The sequence below is a fragment of the Mustela erminea genome, chromosome 5 (genome assembly GCF_009829155.1).
Source record: "Mustela erminea isolate mMusErm1 chromosome 5, mMusErm1.Pri, whole genome shotgun sequence".
Lineage (NCBI taxonomy): Eukaryota > Metazoa > Chordata > Mammalia > Carnivora > Mustelidae > Mustela > Mustela erminea.
In genome coordinates, this window is record NC_045618.1 from 22044522 (window position 1) to 22065663 (window position 21142).

The following is a 21142-nucleotide window of genomic DNA, read 5'->3' on the forward strand; positions in this document are numbered from 1 at the left end:
TGTGCAGAAGACAGGATTTCGCATTATTTCTCCTGGGCTCCCCTTTTTGGAAAGACAGTAAAGGGGCAGTGGCAAACAGAAGCCTAGTACTATGAGAGATGGTGGAACTGCGGCCATAAAGAACATTTGGTTCCTTCCCTGTAATACTCATCCCGATCCTCCTCCACTGGAGTTCCACGTTTTTAGGAACGGACTCTGGCTCTCAGCACTTGCCTGCATGGGGGTGGGGAGGGGACACATCCTGTTCAGTAATTTGCTTAAATGCAAATTTCTAAGACTTCTTGGTTAGGAAAAAGTGCACACCTGGCTCATTCTAGAAAGAACAGGCAAGCAGATGGGTTTCAGGAATGGGGCTCCCCAGGCTCAGAGCTCCTATCTGCTAAATCCCAGAGGCTGAGCAAACTCTCTAGGCTTCAGTCGCCAAGAAGAAAAGTCGGGGCAGGGTTATTTCAGGTACAAGGCAAATGATCCCTCAGAATCTGTTCTGGCACTGTCGTTAAGGGAAGTGACTTGGCTCTTAATACTCAGTGTTTTGAAAATATACCTTGTGTGAGGTGTGAGCAGACACCAGGTTTTTATTGTCAGTGCCTTTCTGTAATTTACCTTTGTCCGTTTGAAAGATTTCACAGAACCGTTCTGCACACAAGGCGTGCTCTTCCCGATGTACAAGGGGTTATGGAAAAGGGTGCGATCCTTTGCTGTAAACTGAAGAGACCAGTCCCAAACGGAGGGGAATTTCAAACCCTTTTCGTCACCCAACTGGATATTTCTGCTGATAGCAAATTCCTGCAAAATAAAATATTTGAACATCTGTGAAAAGTTGTCAAATGAAAGATTTTCTTAAATACATGCCTTTTTTGTGATGAGCCACTCACTATTTAAGCTGAATTTTCTGGACTATAGCAACTCTATTCCCTGAGGGCAGCATGTTTTGCTTTGAGAGAAGAGACATTCTTGGCACCATGCCTCAGAGGGACACCTCACATGCTGTGTTTGCGAGCAGAGGGCCTTTTCTCCTGGAAGACCCCAAGGAAGCAAGGCCTCCGAGCAGTGAGCATGTGATTAGAAGTGAAATTTCACAGAGATGATACCACAGAGTCTGAAACATGTCGCGGTTACTTCTGTACTTGGAGCATTTTACTTTTTGAGCACACGATGTACTCAAAATGGATGTGCAAGACAATCTTCGGATGGAAATCACTGGCGTCTAGTTTACCCCATTCTTCTAGGTGAAGAGACACCCTGCACTTACCCAGTGACCTCTGATATCCAAACCATAGCCCAGGAGCAGCGAGGAAGGAAGCCGCCCCCCCACACTGTGCATAGTCCTGGTGTCTGACCAAGACCATGAAGACCATGCACGGAGGCCGGACCACCTGCTCCCCGGGCTCACGCAGCCTGGGGAGGCAGCGGCACTAGGGTGCGGGCTGACAGCCCACTGCGTCTGCGTGGAGGAGGTGAGGAGCATCTCAAAGCATGACCCTCATCTCAGCTGAGTGACAAAAGCAGGTTTATGCAGATTATTAGCTCTCTGGAGGAAATATCTCAAGATATCGATTCTCCGATGGTGGGAGACGATGGATTCGTATTTTCTGTGTACCTTCTAGTATTCTCCAAAAAACCAGTTTCTTTGGAAATTAGAAAAAAAGGCAAAGACTAAGTGTCATCAGAAAAGCAGCGCTGGGGCGCCTGGGTGGCTCAGTGGGTTAAGCCGCTGCCTTCGGCTCAGGTCATGATCTCAGGGTCCTGGGATCGAGTCCCGCATCGGGCTCTCTGCTCAGCAGGGAACCTGTTTCCTCCTCTCTCTCTCTGCCTGCCTCTCTGCCTACTTGTGATCTCTCTGTGTCAAATAAATAAATAAAATCTTAAAAAAAAAAAAGAAAAAGAAAAGCAGCGCTGAAGTGAGGAGGCCAGCTCCGTGCCACAGGTGTGACCAGGTGTGACCCACGCCATGTCAACTAGGGGCCAGCCGGAAACAGGTAAGCTATCTAACAGCACAGGGCAGTTTACAACATTGTCTATTTCAAATGAGTAAAACTGAACCCATTAAGCACCATTTAAAAAAATACTATTGTTAAGAGTTGAAATTTAATAAAACATAAACCCCAACCTGTTTTAATGGCCTACTTAGGAAAATATATAGAAATCAGTCATTTTTTTTTTAAATTTGAAAACTAAAAATATCTCCAAGGAAGATTAGGTTTTCCACAAATAGTACCTGACCATGAGGATCTAAGGCAGCCTCAGAATGGAGAAAAGAAGGAAAAGTCTTTGTAGAAGGGACTGAGAACAGCAGTCGTGCTAAAAATCAGGACCTCAAATCAACAGTCAGTTTCCCAGGGAAAGCAGAGGCGACACTGCCGGCCTGGAGTCTGGCTGTAAGATCAAATCATGAATAATAAAGCACCGAGGGCAGGAGGGATCTGATGTTAGTGCTTGCCAGGAAAAGCTTTTGAAAAAAGCCAAGTTAAAAAAAATATAGCACTGGAGGACAGACCAGGAAAAATAGATGATACACTTAAAAAAAAAATATTTAACTTTTATTCCTCCACAGAAATCTATTTGTAAACCTACGTCGGCACATCCAGAATCCAGCCAAGAAGCAGGGGGAGGAGTGACTGTCTCTAGGAAGCCAACCTGGGCTCCACAGAGCGCCCCCCCCCCCCCACATACCCAAGGCACAGTAGTTACGGGGACCGCCAGGCTGACGTACTGGCATTTTACATCCAAGGTTTTACCGTCTAACAAGGCTGTCTCATTTCCTAGCCTCATGTACATTTTGAAGGCTCACGTGTGTGTAGTGTGTGTGTGTGTCTACGGGTGTGCTCGCGGGACAGTGAAGGGAGAGGAGGGGAGAAGCACCAGGGCAGGCAAGCAGTGCCATGCACAGCACCACCACAGCTCAGCAAGGATGACGGCCAGTGGACAAGAAACAAAAAGGAGCAACTCAGAGTCCATTAGTTTAGGGACAGAGTTCACTACACTTCAAGAGCCCAAGCCCACTGCTGGTCTCAGCATGGGACTGGGATAGGTGACATTCTTCTAGGGAAGCAGAGAATATATTTTATGAAAATCTTCTTCCAACTCTCCAACCTAAAATAAATACCCTATGACAGTGCTAAGTTTCTCCAACCCTGAGCCCCTGCAAAGCAGCACCACTGAGACATGGCTCACCTACTCTGAGCCCAGACCTGCTCCCTCACGTCTCCTGTCTCTCGTAATAAGCCTCCAGGCATCCTCCTTTACTTTGGGGTATTCCTCATTAATAAAGTTCCTCCTATTCGTACTACAACAGCCTGAATAAGATCATCTCTTCAGGGCGCCTGGGTGGCTCAGTGGGTTAAGCTATTGCCTTCGGCTCAGGTCATGATCTCAGGGTCCTGGGATCGAGTCCCGCATCGGGCTCTCTGCTCAGCAGGAGCCTGCTTCCTCCTCTCTCTGCCTGCCTCTCTGTCTACTTGTGATCTCTGTCTGTCAAATAAATAAATAAAATCTTTAAAAAAAAAAAAAAAAAGATCATTTCTTCAAATGTCCAGTGCACTTTGTCTTTCATATCCACATCTAGAACAATTCATTTCTTTAGAAAACAGTGCAGCATAATGCTTCACAGTTTACAAAATGTTTTCCATTCACAGAACGAGGCCAAAGCTAATACTTGTTAGTCTTGTGGGTCCATTTTTACAGATGAGGAACCTGGGCTCACCGGTCCCCCAGACCTTGGGTGGGACTCATGTTAATCCAGGCTATGTCGTCTGGCCAAGGGCCTTATTGCCAAGGCTGAGGACCCTACCCCTCACCAAGACGGCAACCTCCTTCTTAGAAAGTCTTCCAAGAGGCCCACAAGAGCTGCCCTTTTTGTTTCTCTCAATGGTTATCACAGAATATACCAGCTATTCCCACTGCTGGTTCAAATGTGGACGAGCCAGAACCTGTGGTTCCGGAAGGTTCTATCAATGGCAATCAGAACTTATTCTCAAGCGTGGCTTGAGACCCTCCTTAGTCACGATTCTTCCTCTAGGTCAATGAAATGTGAATAGAAACTGATAATCCTACCCCAATAGGACTGCTGTGTGGCAGGTGACATGGATTCTGAGATTACCTGGTAAGCCAGCACCCACTGAGAATCTCAGTCTAGCACATGGGTACCCTTCATCTCTGACAGTCCTTCCCACACAACTCTTAAGGAAAATAATCTTGCTTTGTACAACTTTTATTCCAGGAAATAAAAGTCCTCTAGCAGAACCTTTTTAATTATCGATCTGGACAGCCCAAATGTGAAAATATAAATATAAAAGTACAACATTTACAGTGGTTAAGATAACTTATATATATATAAATATATATATAAAATAATTTATATAATTTATATCTTTAAAAACTGTTTTTTTTAATTGTTATTTATCACATTTTCTTTTTTCTTTCTCTTTTTTTTTTTTTTTTTTTTTTTTTTTTTTTTTAAAGATTTTATTTATTTATTTGACAGAGAGAAATCACAAGTAGTCGGAGAGGCAGGCAGAGAGAGAGAGAGGGAAGCAGGCTCCCCGCTGAGCAGAGAGCCCGATGCGGGACTCGATCCCAGGACCCTGAGATCATGACCTGAGCCGAAGGCAGCGGCTTAACCCACTGAGCCACCCAGGCGCCCTTTTCTTTCTCTTTTATGTAAGCCCCATGCTTAACAAGGTCTTGAACTCATGACCCTGAGATTAAGAGTCACATGTTCTACGACTGAGCCAGCCAGGCGCCCCTAAAAACTGGTTTATTATGTACAATGTACATCAGAAAAAAACACCTAACGTGCTCCCTCATAAAAATGAAACAGGTTCCTAGATTTTTTAAGTCTTTAAATAATTCATTCAGAAACTGCAGCTTAAAATGGTAGCTGAGACAGTTTTAATTATGTATTTTCAGCATGCAGCTAACTGTACTTTAATTCTACCTCCATAAAGCTGTAAGACAAACCGAGCAGTTGCTCTCGCCACACATCACTTACCGTGCTTTGTTTCACACGCTGGTGAGGAGAGTTGAAGAGGAAGGTGCCGAAGAGGGAGATGCGGGTGCTGTCGTAGAGCACTGCTAAGTACGTCTCTGAGAACTCAAAGGCCGCCGGGTACTGTTCAAGCAGCTGCCACGTGGCATCCAAAAACAGCAAAAATAAGGGAGACTGGCAGACATAGACAGAAAATGGGATCATTCAATGTTAGCCTTCAACTGTTCCCATTTATTTCCAAATTTATGGCTCACATTAAGGAAGAGATTACTAAGAAAACCCCTCAGCCTAAAACACTAAGCTCCCAAGCTGTGCCAAGGCTATGCAGGCAGGTTAAACACAGCTTCTGCCAAAGCTCAGAAGTAGGTTCAACTTCCATAAACATCCCAGCCCTTCCTTGCCGAAGAAGCCTATTGAGCTGAAATGGCAAAGTCAATGGACAGGTTGCTGCTGTATAAATGGGGGACATTAAGAGATGTGATAAAGCTTGCCCTGGAAATAATTCTTTAGAACACTGAAAAAAAGAAAAAAATAATCCCAAAGCAAAAAGCGACTTCTGTATTCGCTTCTGGTGGACTGTGCAGGCTCAGCATCCAGAAGACTTGGCAGAGTTTCAGGACGCGGTTGGCGCCAGTCTCTCGGTCATATGGTGTGTCGCCAAGTCCAGCAGCTGAAGACAGCCATTGTATCCCGGAGTCCCGGCAACTTAAAAGTGAAGCAGTCAGTGTTGGGATTTCCTCAGAAGGTGGTGGTGAAACAGAGAGCCTGCGAGTCAGGCCGCGCTCCCCACGACAAGCACATCCGTGAGAGGCGTGTGGGGCCATTCACAATGCCCACAGCCCTCAAAAAGATGACCCTCTCCAACTTTCCATTCTCCACACATGGGCCCCATTTTAAGAAAATGTGATATTCCAAACTGATTTTTCAAAATACCTAACGTGTTCATTATCTGCTTTACAGAAGAGATAATACAGCATTTTTCAAGCAGCTTTCAACTTGGAGAAATGCAGCAGTCAATTTTTTTTGGAATTTCACTTCTATAGTTATAGTCATCTTTATAAGTGCATCGATTTGGATGCTAATCCATCACTAGTCTTAGACTAAAGAAGCTAAGAGGTACCAAATGCAACATTTAAAAAGGCTCCTCATCTCTTTACAGACAGAACACCCCTTCATAGGATGACGTGAATTTTATCTTGTATACACTTAAAGATTCCCTCCCAGGGAGCATTATGATTCTGTTACCTCTTTCTCGGATCTCTTTAAGTGGTTGCATCTGTCTAGGAACTGATATCCGGCCATGACCCACTCCTTCTGGATCAGACTCTGGAATCCTGTGATTGTCCTAAAATGGGGATCCAGCATCACTTGAACAAGAGAAGCTACAATACAGCTCAAGTCTCTTCCCTCTTCCTCTGTCAAGAAAATGGAAAGAAAATGAATACTACTTAGAAAAATGCTGAGAGAAGGGGACGAAAGAATAAAGTGGATAATACATTACTCTCTGCTTAGGCTGCCTTGAAAATAATCCAAATTAGGAAAGTTCACTGGATTCCAGCAACTCTAAAACATTACAGACTTTCAGATCAATTAGTGTCTAATGGGAGATAGTCTTTTATACATGAATATTTTCCAGAAAACAGAGAACAGCCCTCATACTTTTTACATTTCAGTGATTTGTGGTGGAAATCTTGCATGAGTCTGTTCTACTTCTGTTTCCTAAGAACATTAAATATACTTTTCCTACTGGCAACTCCATATGGTGACTCAGAAGTGAATGAGGGGGGACGGGACAGTCCACCGTCACCTGAAAAGGTGGCAAACATTTTCCTCCCATCTTTTATAGTTTGTATCCATTTCAATAACGCCAGTAAATACCCTGATATCAAAGCCAGCGAAAGAAATCAGGAAAAAAAATGTCTACCAGTATCCCTTGTAATTAGATTATAAAATCATTAACAAAATATGAGCAAGTCAAATTATCTCATGAATGCAAGAATCTATTCCAGGAATGCAAGGTTGGTTTAACATCCATCTAACAAAGTAACACTTCATATAAATAAAATCAATGACAGAAATAACATAATCATCTCATTAGATGCATAAAAATTATTTGTGTGATCAAAATCCAAAGTTCATTCTCAATAAAAACTCTCATCAAACGAGGAATACAGACATACTTCAACCTCATAAGAGGAATCTATGAAAACTCACAACCAACATCATTCTTTAAGAATGGTAACTCCTAGAATTGAGTGATTCCGCTTCTATGCACCTACCCACAAGAAATAAACAAGTATGTCCCCATGAAGACTTTTAAAGAAATGTTCACAGCAGCATAATTCATAACAGCCACACATGGAAATAAACCCATGTCCATCAATAGCTAATATATAAGTAAAATGTGGTACTGACAAAGGAATACTATTCAGAAATTTAAAAAAAAATGCTACATGCTACATGAATGAACCTCAAAAGCATGTATGTTAAATGAAAGAAGCAAGAAGCAACAGATCACATACTGTATGACTGTTTCCATGACACATGCAGATAGAGCCAATCTACAGAAACAGCAGACTAATGGTTGTCTGGGGCTTGGACACAAGGAATCTTTTTGGTGTGATAAAAAATTTCTAAAACTGGACTCTGAACTCTACAGTTACTCTGTATATTTACTAAAAAATAATGATTCCTACACTCAAAATGGGTGAATTTTAAACTAAGTGAATAATAACCTATTTCAAAAACATGTTCTGCAAAAAAAAAATTGTTAGTAAAATGCAGGCTTGGTATCTCTTCTAAGCCTTTTGTATTATAACAAATGCTTCAAAACATGTGCTAAGTAGGATTTTGCAATAGGGTAAGAACACCCACTGGCTCAGAGGACAGATTACTGGGTTGCTGGGTTCTGCAGGCATTTGTGAATTAAATAACTCTGACTGCATCAGTTAAGGATTACTTGAAATAGTGCATCACTATTCTTTTCTCCCCCGAAAGGTTTTAAATATCTTTACTTTGCTCAAGTCAGTTAAATTCGACAGTTGGTAAAAATACTTTTGTAAGCTTTAGTAGCATAGCATATTCATAAACTAAGCAATGTGAATGTCATAAAATAAGGTAGCTCATGGTTTATGAAACTTCATCATTGGTTAGCTTAGAAATTCTTTTAGCTGTAAAGTTATTTCACATATAATTATCCTTTGCTTAACTGAAATATTTTTATATTGTACTGTACTGCTCCTAAACATCAGACAAACTTCACATTATTGGCTATTCAACTCAATTTTTTGATACCCAACTCTCTTTAGAGTCCAATCCAGCGTGATCCAAAGGCATTTAAACTGAAATCTGTATGAATTCAAAACGTCGTAAGATTAGAGAGAAAGGATGCTCTGCCAAGATTAACACTTTTTATGACTCCAGTGGGAGCTGTGACCCACACTTCTCATGCTATAGGAAGGAAGGTTTAACACAGGGCAGACTCCCTTCTATTTCTCTGTCTGCTGCCGCTGGACCACAGCTGTCCTCGACTGAGGTGCCGAAGCTGTAGTGTCTGGTGGCACTGTGGACAGTAAGAGATGGCTAGGAGTCATGTGACTGAATGGACTGCAGTCACCGAGCTGCCTGGCATGGTGACCAGTGTCACTGGTAACAAATTACCTTGTAGGATGACAGAGAGATGCCGGCTTTCTAGAATGTACACGAGTTCTGCTGAATGTTTAAGGAATGCCCTGGAAAGAGAAGGGGAAAAATACTGTCAAAAAATCAGATTTCCACTATAAATATTCCTTTTAAAGTATATGAAATCAAACACACCTAATATTCTACTAAACTGTATTCTCAATAACCTTTATGAATTTTATCAGTATTTATATGATTCTTCAACAGAGTATCTTCTGATTTTTTTAATCAGGGAAATTCATTAACCCTTTTATAAAAAGGGGATTGATTTACATGACTTTTTTTTTTTTTAAAGATTTTATTTATTTATTTGACAGAGAGGGAGCGATCACAAGTAGGCAGAGAGGCAGACAAGAGAGAGAGAGGGAAGCAGGCTTTCTGTCGAGCAGAAAGCCCAATGCAGGGCTTGATCTCACGACCCTGAGATCACGACCTAAGCCAAAGGCAGAGGCTTAGCCCACTGAGCCACCCAGGTGCCCCGATTTACATGACATTCTTGAAATCACAATCACAAAACACAGAGATCAGTGGTTGCAGGGACAGGAGTGGGGATGCAACTCTGAAGGGGCAGCACGGAGGCCCTGTGGTGACAGAGCAGGTCTCTATCCTGACTGTGGCAGCTGCAGGGATCTATACGCGCACAGATACACAGACCGCCGCACGCACGGACGGAAACACGAATAAATGGATGAAATCTGAATAAGGCCTATACATTATACCACTTGGGTGTGGTGTTGTTTTGTTTTAAAGATTTTATTTATTTGACAGAGCGAGAGTGCACAAGCACAGGGAGCAGCAGGAAGGAGGAGAGGCAGGCTCCCTGCAGAGCAAGGAGCCCGATGCGGGACTCAATCCCAGGAGCCTGAGGTCATGACCTGAGCAGAAGGCAGATGCTTTTAACCAACTGAGCCACCCAGGTGCCCCGTGCCACTTGGTTTTGACACCATCTTCTAGGTATGGAAGATTACCACTGGGGGAAGCTGGTGAGGAGTAAATGGAGCACTGCACTGTTTTTTGTACCTCCTGTGAGTCTGTAATTATTTCAAAATAAAAAAAGTTAAGTTCAAAAAAAGAAAGTGGCTGTACAAACCTTACATATTCTAACCACCGAGTATTTTCCAGTGAAGACAACCATTTTTCTTCAGTTTCTTCAAAAGGCTCTGCAATAAATATGGCAGTTATACACACATACATGTTTAGGCATTTTAAAGAACTTTACGTGACCAGTATCAGAATTAAGTGATACACATCACAGTTTTTCATATTTAAAAGCTGGCTTTAAGAAAATATTATGCATTTTCATTTAACAATATAAACATTAAGAGACATGGTACAAGCCTATAAAAAAAACAAGGATTCCTGGGCCTTTGGTTTCCTTCACTCTGGCTTTCAGGGAATTCTGGAGAGTCTCAGCACCTCTCTGCTCCCAAGAGCCAGTGGTTCTCGCTTTCCTGGGCAGCCTCTGCTTGGAATCTGGAGCTCGCACTCACAGCTTCCTGCCGGCAAAACCTGCCCTCCCTGTCTCTCTCCACCTCCCTTGCCGTCCGCCCTGCCTCCCAGGACACGGTGTCTGTGACCACGGCAGGAACAAGGACACCTTCCTGGCAGGGCCTGCATGCCCTCCCCAGTCCCGCCCGGCCTGTCTCCAGGTGTCTCTCACCTCACGAACTCCAGGCTCTGGTCACATTCCATCAGACAGCCGAAAATCATTCATGTCACTGTACTTTCTTAACACTCCCCCCCACCCTGCCAGCTCTCCTTCCAGGCCAGTGCCCCCTCATCGTTGCAGACCTGCCCCAGTGGCTGCCTCTCCTCGCTCCTGGGTAACAAGGGGCCCTCTCTGGGCACCCTTTGGGAAGGACTCACTTCACACCAAAGATGCTTTCGTGAGTCACCCCCTCCCCGGGACACACTCAAAGCACCTGAGAAGCACCTGCTCAAACACAGGATTAGAACTCGGAGGCCACATAGATTACAACACGGCTCTGTCTGAAATCCATGTCAAGTTCCATATCTCACAATGTAACTGTCTGCATTAAAATCTCAGTATGTTTGTCTGGAAGGTAAGCTCACTGTTCTCCTTGGCACTTTTACCAAATGATCCTACCATGACAGTTCACGCTTTGAAAGTGATTTCATTGGTTTATTTCTTTCCTCCAAAACAAAAAGCAGTTTAAACACCTCATTTTCTAAGAGCTTCTGATACTGTCACATTTAATAATTTGTAGATATTTCAATGAGCCTCAACTTAAATATGTCTATTTGTGTATTTTCAAGGAATATAACTTTTTCTAACATACCTCATGCAATGCTGTAACCCCCATTCATTATATACATACATATATATACAGATATACACAGACACACAAAATGAAATTACCATTAACGCATAGTTGCTTAAGTTTCACAAAAGCCGCCTGTATTTCTTGAATATTGGGCAAGGTCTTATCCAAATCTGATTTGTAAACATCACTTCTCTGTGGATGACTTTTAGTAACTGCGTTACAAATCCTAATAAAGACAAAATCCTTGAGTCATTCATTCATGCCACACATATTTTTTGAAGACCTATTATGAGCTAAAGCACTACTCTAAGGGCTGGAGACAGATGAATGACACCGGTGGGGCCTCTGCTCTCACAGGGCTTCTATGCTTAGTGATGGGAGGATAAATGAATAAGTAACAAGGGGCCATGGTGGCTTCACCGAATGAATACAGGCTAGTTCAGGTCACGTGGTTGGAAAGGCTTTTCTGTGAAAATGATACTGAAGTCAAAACCCAAATGACTAGAAGCCATGCAAGATTGGTGGGTAAGTGCTCTAGGCAGAGGTATAGTCAGGGCAAAGGTCCTCTGGTGGACACAAGCTCGGTTGTGGAGAATCCTAGAGAAGGCCAGTAGGGCTGAGCTGATGAGCCTAAGGAAAAGGGGGTGGAGAGAGCGCAGACAGCGAAGACAATCTGTCTTACTTATGAAGGGTGGGAGAGCTGGGAAAACAAAGGAATTAAAACAATTTGCAGCTTAATAAAGTTAAAAGATTAAAAGTGCCACTGGCTGTAAGAGTTTAGAAAGAACCCTGGCCCAGCAGTGCTGCAGGCTTCCCTCTAATAGCTGTGCCCCTTCCTGAGCAGGAGCAGACATGGCAGTCAACACTGGCCTCGGAGCATGACACGACAGACAGGTCACTTTCAACATGACCAAGGCAAAAAATCCATCAGAGATTATGTGAAGGCAGTCACCCTCCTTTCCAGAAACCTCCTTTGAGGGTCACTTGTCGGCTATTTACTTCAACAAACATGGCTTTCTTAGGTATGGCAGTGTGGAAAAAAACCCTAGCATCTGGCTGGCTATACCAATAATAGTGTGTAATATACAATCTGAGGTTCTCTGAGCCAGTTTTCAAAGATGTGTTCCTTTGTCCTCATCTATTTTGCAAGTATTGAATAAGTATCTGATACAGCAGGTATTTCCTGAGTGCTGAACGTACAATGGTGTCCAAAACGTAATCCCTTTAGCTCCAGCCTCATAGCAAAGACAGGCAGTAACCAAACTAACACACATATACAATTAAAAACCGAAGTAAGTGTTACGATGAAAACAGCCATGGAGAATGTATAACTCGAGGCCTGATCTAATTTAGGAGGTGAGGGACAGCTTACTTTCAGGAATGATGTCTGAATGGAGATATAAAGAATGAGTGAGCACTGAACAAGTGGGGTAGAGAGTGCGTGAGGATAAGCATGAAGACAGCCAGCCTGAAAGGGAACAGCACCAGTGAACATCAGGTGGGAAAGCCCCGGCACAGTCCACGGGGCCAGGGCCCGGAGCAACAGGCCTGGTACTGGTGAGACACGGAAGGAAGGCATGAAGGCCCCTGACACACTGGGGGTGAAGCTGGAGTGAATACACATGGGTTTGTAAGATTTTGAGAAAGAGACAGAATTTGATGAACTGAATGTGAGGAAGGAAGAGGAAGAGAACATATCCAGGATGATTCCTGGGTTTCTGAGAACAGGCTGGGAGAGGGCATGGTGCCCGTCCTGGCATCTGAGTTTGGACATCATGAGTTTAAAGGGCCTTTAAGACTTCCACAGAAGAGGGGCACCTTGGTGGCTCAGTGTTAAAGCCTCTGCCTTCAGCTCAGGTCATGATCCCAGGGTCTTGGAATCGAGCACCGCATCGGGCTCTCTGCTTAACAGGGAGCCTGCTTCCTCCTCTCTCTCTGTCTGCCTCTCTGCCTGTGATCTCTGTCTGTCAAATAAATAAATAAAATCTTAAAAAAAAAAAAAAAAGAGAGAGAGAGACTTCCAGAAAAGATGTCACATTAGGGATATAAATTTTATGATCACTGAAGCCACAGCCACAGATGAACTTCTTGAAGAAGGAAATAGAGAATAGGAAGCAGTGGCTTCAGACAGCTTCTAGGTAGTCTGCAAAGAGCCAGGGCTGCAGAGGGCACACAGTACCAGTGAGAAAGAGGGGCTGCAGGAGAGTGGGAAGGAGCAGAGCGCTTTAGGGACAGACAGAGAACAGCAGTGATGGCTGCTGCCTGCTGAATGCCCACTGCTTTAATGACAAGGAGCTTAGACCTTAGACACACCTACTAATAGAGAAGTCTGATTTATCCTGAAGTATCTCAACCAGAAACCACTGCACTTTGGAAGTATGTTAAAGGTGACACTGGTATAGCAAGATGTCAGCAACGTAAGATCCTCTGGTGTCTTAGAAGCCAAAGGGTTAAATTATGTTTAGTATAAACTTCAATGTTAATTTTAATATATGCACATTTTTTTTCAAAATGGTAATTCATGTACAGAATACATGCTGCTAACTAATTAATAAAACTATGCCGTTTTCCAACTATTTTCAAGTAGTCAGGAGTTTACTGTACTCATTTAGGATAAAGAAAAATGTCCCAAGTAACAACAGCCATGTCTTGATTACCTCTGGTCAATTTTCCTCTGCTGCAGCACGTCTTTTATGAGGGCCATTCGCACAAGAGCACTGCCATTTGAGTGGCTCCAGCACCAGAGCTAGGAGAGAAGCAGAGCCTTTACTTAACTGGGCAGAAGAAAAAGACATCGGAGTGAATGAAATCCAACAGACATCACTTACTGGCATCCTTCTTCCAACAAAAGAATGGGAAAAGATCTTCAGATCTTGGTCTGCTAAAGAACTTGGCACTACAAAGTATTCTGGAAGGCTGGAGAGGAAAAAGCAAACTGTGACACAACAGTCCTGTGCTTTAGGCAAGTAAATGTGCTTTCCAGATGCCATGTATACACATTTATGCCCATTTAGTGTGTTCCCTACTTGACGGCCACATGGCATCTACTGTGGAAGACGAGGCAGACCCTAGACATTTCCGCCTAAAACATGTATCATGGGGTCAATTATCATAGAACTAATATTTATAGCAAGGGAAAACAGCCAAAGGAGATGCGTGAAATATTCTCCAAAATGATTTTTTTTTTTTTTTTAAAGATTTTATTTATTTATTTGACAGAGAGAGATCACAAGTAGGCAGAGAGGCAGGCAGAGAGAGAGAGAGGAGGAAGCAGGCTCCCTGCTGAGCAGAGAGCCCGATGTGGGACTCGATCCCAGGACCCTGAGATCATGACCTGAGCCGAAGGCAGCGGCTTAACCCACTGAGCCACCCAGGCGCCCTCCAAAATGATTTTTAATCAAAGATGTATTCGGTTTCTGAAAAACATATCCATCTTTGTTCTCTACGGGCAAGGACAAAAGGTACAGAAGACAAAACCAAACCCGAGCCACAAACCCAAGAAGCTTTAGCTCCTTCTCTCCGTCTTCTAACCATTTCCAACCCCAGAAGACACCCAGACTCCAGGACACTGCCTGGACAGCAACTCCTAGCAGGCAGGCTCACTGCGCCCGAACGCATCCTCCTTTCTCTCTCCTTCCCTTATCTTTAAAACACCCATGGCAGCACTATTAAAAACAAATGTTCCATTCACGGTAACGTGGAAGTCACCAGAGAGCAGAGTCTGATTATTACGCATAAGAAGTCTGGACTCACCAAGTGGAGATCATGTAACCCTCGTTAATAGAACACACTCTCCAGCCGGAGGCACCCGTCCTCTTGATTTCTCGGTCCCAGTCCGAGTATGTTTCGAAGAGCGGAGTTTTTTGGGTGCTGCCAGCTCCACCGCCACCTCCTGAGGGTACTCCATTAATTTTGTTGGCTACAAGAGAAAGCGGTATGATTAATTTTATTTCAAGGTCCCATTTCGTCCCACGCGCCCTCTCCGCTCTCGGCACCTGTCAGGAACACGCGCGGACGGGACGCCTCCTCCCTGCGAGTCTCTCAAGTCTCCCTCAGATGCTCCGACTGCTCCCAATGGTCCGGAGAAAGAGGCAGCCCTCCTCGTCTCCGAAGAACTCATTTTGTTTCGTCCTTATCAGCTCTTTCCTGACTCCCTCAGCACCGTTGGTTTTTCAGTCCTTCTACTGGCCCTTTCTCCTCTGCCTTCAAACTCAAATAGGTCACCTTGATTTTGAAAAGACTTTCACGAGACCAAGCTGCACCACTCCAGCTACCGCGCTGGATAGACATTTTTCGCTCCTCCCCATTACTGACGATCTTCCCGAAATGAGGAACAATGCTTGCTGCCCAGCTCTTCTCCTCTTCCATGGTCTTCTACCCTATCGTTTCATGGAAGCCACTCACAAGCCTCCCTCATCCCCCTGCCCTAAACTGTGGGGTAAATTCAAATCCTTGCTCATTTTTTCCATATGTTTTGCCTGGAACAATGAATGCATCCAAACACGTCTGCTCTTGACCAAATCTTTTATCCGCCTAATATTGACGCCCCACTCTTTTCTACGGTTCATTATAAAATCCTTGGTCTCCTGTATCTACTCAAATTTCCTTTGATAAGTTCACAAGGGTTCCTTGTACTCCATCCACCACAGGGCCACTCCCATCTGGGGATTTCAGCAGAGGGCCTACACTTGAATTTCCTTAGCAAGAAGCCCTCTCTCATGGAGAACTGCTGTCCTCTGTGACATGCCCACAGACTCAGGAAAACCAACAGAGTGACCAGAGGGAAAAAGAGTGTCTCAGCAGTCAGTCTCATCTACCCTGGCAATCTGAGGTGACAGACGACAGTCTTTCCTGGTCCTGTGTCTCACTGCTGCAGGTGGCAATGGTGGTAGCAAGTTTCTAGTCTGACATCCCCGACACGACGTTCTGCAGCACTCAAATAATCTGTAGCCTGCTACAGGACCCAATGCCCCCAAATCGTGCTTTTGTGATGCTATACCCTTGTCCCAAACTTTCCCTCATGGTCATTTTCCAACTTTCTCAAGCAAACCTAAATGGTTTTGCTTAAAAAGCCCTTAGATAATCAACCTGACCTTTCATTACTGCCTAAGCCCCGTGCTCCCCTGTAACCACAGAAACCCCTTCACTGTCCCAAGAACATGCCATGCCCACTTCTGTGGACCATTTATTAACACCTGGTGCAGAGAGGTATTTTTGGAGAACTTCCCATGTGCTAAGGCCTGAAAATTTAAAAATGAGTGCAGTTTTATCTTTATCTTGAAACTGCCAACAAGACAGTGGAGGGTAAGCTCGGCCCCAGTCACAGTGAGCAGGATGTACAGGCGCAACGACAGCCCAGGGGAGGGCGCCCTTGGCACTCACTGGAGACGGAGGCCGGGGCACGAAAGGCCTCAGGATCTGACCACACTTGAACAGAGACCTAAGGAAGGAGCCCAATGTTGCCAGGTGGCTGGCGAGATGAGAAGAAGGTAGGCATGCTGGGTAGAGCCGAACATAAAAAACATGGTGTAATTGTATAATACCAGCTAGAGCAAGAGGGATGCAAGGGATGGTGGAAGAGAGGCTGGAAAATGAGATGGAGCCAAGACTCTTGGTCTCTGCTGCCCCGAACAGTAGCCATTAGCCACATGTGTGATTGAAATAAAATAAAGTATGCAGGTCCTGAGTTGTACCAGCCACATTTCCAGTGCTGAACAGCTGCATGTGGCTAGAGGCTCCTATACCAGAAAATGCAGAGGAGAGAACATTTCCCTTCCTGGACTGCGCTACTTCTAGATTAGAAAGGGTCTTATGCACCACGTTCAGAATTCTGAATTTTATGCTTTTAAGTGGCATCAGAATTACCCATTCTGATTTCGGCAGAGCTTATTTAATAGTAAAACGCTAAAGCCAAGCACATATCCTGGAATGCCACTCCATCACAGAGCCTTCTCCAGAGGAGCTATAACAGCAAAGTCTGCTGAGAAACTTGAGAGCTGTCATCTCTCCGGGAGGCATAACCTTCATGGAATGTCCAGGCAACTGTCACATTACTCACAGTGTTCCAGAACACCAAAACCACAGAAAGCTATTCAACATTAGAAGATATAATTCATCATGCGATCAAATTACAGAGGAAAAACAAACCCCTTATGATCAGTTCAAAGTGCAGAAAAATATTTGATCAAGTTCAGTACCTACACATAATTTAAAAAAACAAACTTCAGTAAACTGGGAATCAAAGGGAAATTCCTTACTTGATAAAGGGTAATTACCAGAAACACACAGTAAACATCATCTTCATAAAAATCCAGAACAGAAATGATGCCTGCTATCCTGATTACCAGTCAACACTTTATCAGAGGTCCTCACCACACGATGAGACAGCCACCACCAAAAAAGAAGTAATAAAGAGCACATTCACCATTTTTAAAGAGCTATCTATGCAAACAGTTTGGCAGGATACGCTCAGCTAGGAGTCTAGAATGGAACACTTTTGAGTGTTTTGAAGTTATAGACTTTAGTAAGCTACTGAGAACATACAGTTTATGAGACGGTTTCTCTAGCAAGATGTAGTCTGGTCTAACTACGAAAAGACAAAGCTTCTGAAGATCAGGTGAGAGAACCGATAAGATATTACACTGTTTACTATTTTACAGGTTTTGGTTGTTGAAAACCTGTCCATTTCTCAACAACTAGAGCTATATGTATAGGTTATATGTTTACATCTTCTTCAGTGACAGCTTATTAGAGAATGTGCAGCAGATATTTAATATGGCATCAGAGAGTCTGGAAATTCTAACGCTTTCCAGAAAGTCCAAAAGGCCTGATGCCTGTGGCCTGCTCTTCAAGCGGATTACTAATGGGTGCAGCAACACAGTGGCAAGATCAGTCATATTACGAAGATCCAGCTCCCCTCAGAGTTACCTAAGGCTTTAGGACAGCTCCTCAGCCAACTAAAAGTGAAAACCAGATAGTAAGCACTCCTGACCTTGGCTACCTTCTTCGTTTTTTTTTTTTAAGATTTATTTATCTGACAGAGAGTGAGGGTGAGAAGAACACATGGGCACACGTGTGCATAAGCGGGGCGGGGGGAAGGACAGAGGGAGAGAGAGAGAATCCTCAAACAAACGTCCCACTGAGTGCGGAGCCCGACGCAGGGCTTGATCCCAGGACCCTGAGATTATGATCTGAATCAAAATCAAGAACTGAATGCGCTCAATCAACTTAGCCATCCAGGTGCCCCATCTTGGCTACCCTCTGTGACACAGCTCAGAAGTCTGGATCCCATGCCGTGCTGAAATTATCAGAGAATTTCCACTTAACTACCCCCATCTACATTTAGAATGGCCTCAAAGAACAGCAAAGACAGTAAAAATGGTCAACATATGAGAAGAAAGCCTATCGCTTTGACAATACTGCAGGAACAAGAAGTCATCAAGGATGTCAAGGTTTGTAAAAACAAAGCTGTGATGTTATGTTCAACAGGGTGAGTCAACAAAGTAGTTCTAACCAGGAGATTTGGACTTTGGGCCTGGGCACAGCTGGTATGGCTGCATTTCTAAAAGCTCCTCCGGGAATTCTGATACAGGACGCTGGTTGGGAATCACTAGTATTCAAGAGACAGCTACACTGAGAATCTTAAAAGAACCAACAGGCAAAAAACTTTAAAAATGTCTACAGTTTCAAAATGGACTATGTACTCTGCAAGTGGTTTTCAAATAAGCATTTAATGGGTAAAAATCTAATACCAAGGCCTAGGTTAATAAAAAGGAGAAAATCACAAAATAAAATAAACCATTGAAAATGAACATTTTCTGCCCTGAGACTACATGACAACTTGAGATTGTATCACAGCATTTGCAAGGTCAGTGTCTGCCCTGGAGTAGAGCTGCGAACACTGAGGCTACAGATAACTTCGTGAGGTTTTCTTTTCTTTCTTTCTTTCTTTTTTTTTGAGCAGGGGAGGGGCAGCGGCAGAGGGAGAGAGAGAATCTTAAGTAGGCTCCATGCCCAGGGCAGCGCCTGATGCAGGGCTCGATCTCACCAGATCACAACCTGAGCCGAAATCAGGAGTCAGACACTTAACTGACTTGAGCCACCCAGGTACCCCAACTTCATGAGGTTTTCAATTCTCCAGAATGGAAGCATAATCTGACATCTTACCAATTTTATTACAAAAATCCATCTGTACTTTTGTGACATTATCTGCCCAATAACAACCTGACTGATGAAAGCAGAATCCTTGTGGTTTCTTTCAAGATAAGAAAGAACCCAGAACCACTGTGTGTTTGTGCCAGCGCCTCCTGAGGGATTCCAAGCCTAGGGGTGCTACACAACGTCCTTTACTTCGGGATCATCACAGAAGTACTTGGATGACTGGTGAGCTCTGCAGAGATGGTGTTTTCACTCAAGGGATGCCGAACATGGAAGAAAACCTCAGAGTGCTTAAGGCCATCTAAGAGAGTCTTTCCCTAGATAACTGCAGGGGATATCCTCTAACTCCAGACCTTATTCGTGGAAACAGCTTTGTCACCTACCTGCCTGCAAAAAGGACTTCTTTATTCTTTAATCCAGCCAATGAATCAAGGTGGCATCCAGAAGTTCAAGAGTGGATTATTGGGCATCTTTCACTCACAAATTAATGAATTCTGACTGCAGTGTGTGGATAGTTCAGGCTTCTTTTGATCTTAAGGATGCAGTTTATGCTTCTGCAACAGCACGGAAGGATATTAAAGGGTGTTACCCTATGAGGAATTGTAACAAAACTCTGGCCAAGTGTTATGTTTATGAAGTACCTGTTAAAGCAGGAGGTGACTGAAGGATGTAATAAAAAAAAGTGTCCCTGAATATTTTAAGTATTAATTATCAAACTTTATCAACAAAGCTTTATATAAGAAGACATACAGAACCGATTGATGTAAATAAGAAAATCCCCTAGCAGAGCTATGGGTAGAATAAATATTTAAGGTATTGTTAACCCAGAGATGCCCACAAGGAATGGATGAAGAAAACTGAGAAGTAACCAGAGCAGGCATCAGGTTCCCAAAAGCATAATGAAGTTTAGTGCATTTGCTGAGCTCAGGTCATTACATAACTGCAGAAATCATGAATCTATATCCTGGACAGAATCATTTCTATTAGAAAAAAAAAAAAAAGCATCAAGAATTGATCTTATCATAAATTAAAGTGGGAATCAAAGACTCTTAGAACTCTCGGACCTCTTGAAACTTTCATTTCAGCTACTCTCTTGCAAGTGTGGGTGAGGATCTTATTGAAAATAACCTTGATGATCATGGTCTGTAGCTTGATGATGACCCAAAGAAATATTCACCTAATGAGCAGTGCCGGATCTACAATACTTTTATGTTTAGACAATAAGTGAATGTATAATTTATATTAAGAAATAAACTTTAAAAATAATTTGTTCAAGCCTAAGTTACAATTGGTTACATTTTGATAAGAAAAATTAAGTTACAAATACTTTGTCTTTCATTTCTATAAATACAATACTATATGATAAGAGCTACTCCCTCTGCAAAGCGTGACTTTCACATACCATCTCTATGGTGTTTACAAAGATCTTTTAGAGTAGTGAAAATATACTTATACCATATGCACCTGTAGATACTCTGTATTTTTCCTACATTTTAATGTATTTACAATATAATAATACTCAAATATGCTTTTATTACATTGGTTAAATCACTATAGTATGTTATGTTTTGAGATAATAAAATGAAAGACCAGTATAATTAATAATTTGTAAGATCCTTTTCCCGACCATGTTAGGGTGAACTGATCTTTGATTGTAAATACATAATGGATTTATTTTTCTTCCTTAGTAGTGGGAGAACATGTGCCTTAGTAGGTTGAGTCAACCTGTGGTCCCTAATCCACAAAGGGCTAATATGAGACATGACCCCTTTGTTTTTCCTCTTCCCTTTATCAGATTTTTAAAAATGGCTGATTAAAATTAAATTTGCATGTAAGAAATGTACAGAATTACATGATCATCTGGAATTTTCCTTGGTGATGTCATCACTGAATAATCACATAGTCAGGAAGTATATGAATAGTACTACTTTACTTTTACAAAAACTGCCTGGAATGTACTTGTCCTTTGGACCAATGCTCCTCTTCCTTTCATCAGTTTTATTAAGAAATATAAATTCAGTATTTTGATGAC

The 21142-nt window shown here is 43.1% G+C and overlaps 1 protein-coding gene across 3 annotated transcripts in view; it reads right to left on the bottom strand.

Moving 5' to 3' along the window:
• MTMR10 (myotubularin related protein 10) overlaps positions 1-21142 on the bottom strand; it is a 52762-nt gene that overhangs the window by 3179 nt on the left and 28441 nt on the right. For 2 of the 3 annotated variants that reach the window (XM_032342253.1, XM_032342254.1), the window contains 9 exons: positions 14707-14872; positions 13782-13869; positions 13611-13699; positions 11049-11179; positions 9759-9828; positions 8648-8718; positions 6233-6402; positions 4991-5161; positions 604-786 (listed from right to left, as the gene is read on the bottom strand). In XM_032342253.1, the coding sequence (XP_032198144.1) occupies positions 604-786; positions 4991-5161; positions 6233-6402; positions 8648-8718; positions 9759-9828; positions 11049-11179; positions 13611-13699; positions 13782-13869; positions 14707-14872 (1139 nt within the window). Of the gene's footprint in view, positions 1-10; positions 214-603; positions 787-4990; positions 5162-6232; positions 6403-8647; positions 8719-9758; positions 9829-11048; positions 11180-13610; positions 13700-13781; positions 13870-14706; positions 14873-21142 lie in introns of those variants that run through there. The other variant, XM_032342256.1, reaches the window with a different exon arrangement.